Source organism: Apium graveolens, chromosome 10 (genome assembly GCF_009905375.1).
Source record: "Apium graveolens cultivar Ventura chromosome 10, ASM990537v1, whole genome shotgun sequence".
In the NCBI taxonomy this organism is placed as follows: Eukaryota; Viridiplantae; Streptophyta; class Magnoliopsida; order Apiales; family Apiaceae; genus Apium; species Apium graveolens.
The window spans coordinates 121,767,061-121,772,134 of NC_133656.1; the positions used below are offsets into that span (position 1 = coordinate 121,767,061).

The 5,074-nt window shown below is 37.9% G+C and overlaps 1 protein-coding gene across 1 annotated transcript; it reads right to left on the reverse strand.

Annotated features, from left to right (window-relative positions):
• Positions 1-893: 893 nt before the first annotated feature.
• Positions 894-1,637, reverse strand: LOC141690908 (secreted RxLR effector protein 161-like). The gene has a single exon (XM_074495665.1). The coding sequence runs from the start codon at positions 1,635-1,637 to the stop codon at positions 894-896; it is 744 nt and encodes a 247-aa protein (XP_074351766.1).
• Between the last annotated feature and the right edge of the window lie 3,437 nt (positions 1,638-5,074).

The window sequence follows — 5,074 nt, forward strand, 5'->3', positions numbered from 1 at the left end:
ATTAATAAAATTCACACAAAAGTTTCTTTCCTTTTCAAATAAAATACTTGCTTTAGTATTAAACTGAGAGATATGATTCTATGTTAATTTAATTTTTTTCCTTTCCTTAAAGATTTTCAATTAATTTTCAGGCGGACATTACCTCTAAAAAAGCAAGTGGGCTAACTTTGTTTTCACATAAAAAACACCACAATATTTGAATAGAATTTTATTGAGATTTGAATTTGAAAGTTCCTAGTCAAAATGAGAGGATTAAACCTTGTTCAGGCGGCTCCAGCTGATGCACAAGATAACTTTTCAATTCTCCCCGATTGTATCATCAAGAATATTTTGTTATATCTCTCCGTGCACAGCATAGCAGATCGATGCTGTCCGCACACGAACACTCTCTAAGAGGTGGAAAAACTTATGGTCCATGCTACCATATTTTGATTCTTTCTTATGCCCTACTTTCCATTTATTCGTCAAAAAGCTCAAGGCAAAACATCCTTTTTCTGATATAGACATGAAGTCAAGAGTACCTGAATTTTCTAGGGTCTTTCATGACCAACCGTCTAGAGAATATCACCTCTGTAGTGTCACTAGGGTTGTTAAGACTACTTAATCAATGAAAGGTGTTTTTTATAAAACGTAGAAAAGAAAACCGAGCCGATTACATTAGCTGATAACAGATGCATACAAAATACATATATATCTCAAAGTCCTAGCTGGGTTAGTTCCTCAAAATCAGCAACTTCCCTTATTTGTCTCCACAACCTCTACTGCAACGTTTACTCCCTAAAAACTAGTTCTAGCATAAGACCAAGTCACACATAAAAATAAAACACTACATGTAATTTATTTTAAGATAGAAACACAAGTTTGGATTAAAAATAAAACCAACAAACTCTCCCTTAAGCTAAATTGTTTTTCTGCAGATTCTTTACACCCAGGAGCTTCCTCATTTGCTCGAACTTGACTGCACACATCGCCTTCGTTAGCACATCTGCCTTTTGTTGCTCAGTTCCTACATATTTGATAATTATATCCCCTCGTTCCACACATTCACGAATAAAGTGGAATCTTATATGGATATGCTTACTATGTCCGTGAAAAACGGGATTCTTAGCCAAGTCGATGGCGGATTTATTATCGACATACAAAACAACAGGATCTGTTCCACCATCAGTTATCTGATTTAACACGTTCCTTAGCCAGATTGCTTGACAAGATGCCGCTGTCACCGCCATGAATTCAGCTTCACAACTGGAAAGGGCCACCCAACGTTGCTTCTGGGAAATCCATGTTACCAAACTATCATTTAAATAAAATGCCACACCTGTTGTACTCTTCCTATCATCCAAGTTACCAGCCAGATAAGAATCAGAGAAACCAGACAATAAATAATCTCCTTGTCCCTTTAAATAAACAAGACCAAACTCGACTGTCCGCGTACATACCGAAGTATTCTCTTGACTGCATTCAGGTGCATTGTGGCAGGTCTTTCCATATATATGCTCACTACTCCAACAGCTAGCATATGCTATATCAGGGCGTGTGTGAACAAGGTATCTCAGTCCTCCAACAAGACTCTTGAAATCAGTTGAATTCACAGACTTTCCATGCTCGCCTTTACACAACCGAAGCTTCGATTTCATGGGATACTTTACTGGTTTACATTCACTTAACCCTGCTTTTTCTAAAATCTTCTTCGCGTACGCAGATTGCTACAGCTCTATATAACCTTTACCCTGTTCAACTTCGATCCCAAGATAGTAGGACAGTTTTCCCAAATCACTCATGTCAAATTCTGCAGCCATTTATTTTTTAAACTTTTGGATATTGGTGACACTAGTACCTGTTATTAACAGGTCGTCCACATACCCACCAACTAGCAGTGATTCATTCCCTTCATGACGATAATACACGACATGCTTATATGGGCATTTAACAAACCCGAGTTTCGTAAGGTATTCGTTCAGTCGAGCATTCCAAGCTCGTGGTGCCTGACGGAGTCCATAAAGCACCTTCAACAGCCTATACACCTTACATTCCTCTCCCTCTTTCACAAACCCTTCTGGTTGTAGTACGTACACTTCTTGTAACTCACCGTTAAGAAAGGCTAATTTTACATCGAGGTGGTGTACTTCCCATCCATTTTTGGCTCCCAAAGCAATCATCAACCTCACTGTTTCTAGCCTGGTAACCGGAGCGAACACTTCGTTAAAATCCACTCCCTATTTCGGTACATACCCTTTCGCCACAAGGCGAGCTTTGTATTTTATTGTTTCCCTATTTGTATTCTTCTTCAACTTATAGACCCACTTAAGCCCAATTGCTTTCTGACCTTTAGGCAAATCAGTGAGCTTCTAGGTCTCATTCTTCTCTATCGCATCGATTTCATGTTTCATTGCATCTCTCCACTCTCTCTCTTTTTCAGCATGACTGTATGAAAGGGGCTCATCCCTACTGAGCATCAACATCTCATCTGCAATTTCTATTTCTTCGGTCCCGTTGTAGATATCACTCAACAGTCTAAAATTTCTAGGCTCTGAAGATTCCGAACTATACCCACTGTATTCTCCGGACTGCGACATTTCTCCGGTTGCAAAAATTCCACTATTCTCAGATGTTTCAAGACTTGTCTCTGCAGTTGTTTCAAACTCGTGCTCCTCCATCCTGTTTTCTACATATTTATCATTTATTTGGGTGAAAGAACCTGTGCTGTCCTGTTCTTTCTCCTCAGTAACATCCCAGTTCCAACCTTTCTGGTTCCTCGAATACAAGGTCTCTACTTAGATGCACTTTCTTCAGAATTGGGTCATAGACTCGATTTGCCTTAGTCCCTGGTTCTTTGCCAAGGTAGACAACCGGCTTGGTCCTGTCATCTAGCTTCCGTACATACACATTTGGAATTTTCATGTATGCTTTGCATCCAAATACCTTTATATGGTCTACCTGTGGCTTTTTCCCCGACCATGCCTCATAAGGCGTCACACCTGTGAGTGCGCGAGTAGGTACACGATTCAAGATATAGACGGCATGTCGCACGGCCTCTCCCCAGAAAACCAATGGCATACTTCTCTCTTTCAACAAGCTTTGTACCATCGCTACTACAGTCCTATTCTGCCTTTCAACGACTCCATTTTGTTGAGGCGAATAAGGAGTCGTGTAGTGTCTCTCAATACCAACACTATCATAGAATTCTTCGAAGGAAATTGAGCATAATTCGCATCCCCAATCCTTCCTCAGCACCTTAATTTTCATTTCTCTCCCATTCTCAACCAATACTTTGAATTTATGAAAAGCCTTCAGAGCCTCGTCCTTGCTTTTGAGCAGATAAACCCACATTACACGCGAGTAGTCATCCACCAGAAGTAAAAATAGTGATTTCCCCGTTGTTATTGGAGTTATGGGACAACAGATGTCCCCGTGAATTAGCTCCAGACATTTCTTCGCCACAAAGTTTAACTTATACGGGAATGATTTACGTGCTTGCTTTGACATCAGGCAACCGCCACAAACAGACTTTGGCTTTGGTATCTTTGGTAATCCAACGACCATTTCGCTTTGAGATATGGGAGAGAGGGCCTGAAAATTCATGTATCCCAATCTCGTATGCCACAACCATGCGCAGTCCTCTGCACTTATTAGTAAACACTTATTCACATGATTATCAATTATAATCTTGTATAGTCTGTTCGAGGTCCGTTTCACTTTCATTAGCAGACTACGTACCGTTAATATCATGTACCCATAAAAATTCTCCATGTAGTTTTACTTTGTTTCCCTCTTCGGACATTTGGCCCAAACTAATGATATTATTGTGAAGGTTAGGAATAAAATATACCTCCCTTAGTGCGTGATTCTCCATTTTTGCATTTTAAACTTTATCAACTCCTTGATAAAGTGTTTTGATGGCCTGCCACGCATCCTGAGTCTTCTTCTTATCTGCAAGAGTCAACAAAATCTCTTGCGGTATCGCATGGTAGATTATTGCCAACGCAATTTTGTTCACCCTATCATCACACGACACCTTTGGATCACTCGGCTCTATTGCCTCCCGTCAAACTGAGTAAGCTTGCATGATGACCTTTATCTTAAGTGCCCATGTCGTGTAATTAGTCTTTGTCAACACGGGATAGCAGAGTCTCATCGATCCACCTTAATTTCATCTTGTTCACATCCATAGTCATTGTTTTCCACAGGTAACTCACAGTACGCCTGATACTCTGATACCAAATTCTTGAGTCTGCTAAACGTTAATCAAATATATATATATATATATATTAATATAGCTGTTTAACAAATAACTCAGAGAAAAACACACGGAGAACAATTGCCCAACGACATATTTTCATTCAATACAGCAATACCAGATATAAAGACTTGCCAAAACAGAGTTTGCTACAAAATAGGAACCTGTTATCAACTAAACTCCAACAAATACTCCAACACTAAGTTTATTCAACTAGTCCTACAAACTCTTCACAAATAAACATACGACTAAATCAACTAATGTTGGACAAACTTATTCCCTACAAACCAATCAAATAAACATTAAGCAAAAAAACATCTATGTTTAGGATTAAAACTAACAAATATGTCATCAGCCTGTGAACAAGAACCAGATCTGAATCCTATGTTGAGAGCATTTTTGGCACAATATAGTGTACACCCTTACAAAGTTACTGTATTTAAGCTGTATTGGTGGTCTTTTTAATTTATATTTTTCTAGACACTAAGTTGTCAATGTTTTTGATCATGTATGTATTCTTGAAAGTCATCTCAATAGTTCTATTGTATATTATTTTATCGGAGTCCATAATAGAGAATTGTGAAACCATATATTTACTCTAGGTTCTCAGCATATACTATTTTATTGTTAATTTTCCTTAAAATGAATGTGAAATTATTAGATTTTGTGTGTGTGCCATTAGGTTTAAAATAAGAGGGAGTAAAAAATTACTTACTGACCTAATTCATTATTAAGAAAAAAATATTTCAATACCAATTAAGAAGATCTAAATGTATTATATTAAAATATTATTAATTTTAGTAAAATATTAAAATATTAAGAAGTATTTTTATTGAA

Excerpts from the sequence above, each read along its gene's own strand:
- LOC141690908 (XM_074495665.1), bottom strand. The coding sequence starts at position 1,637 with ATGAAATCGAAGCTTCGGTTGTGTAAAGGCGAGCATGGAAAGTCTGTG.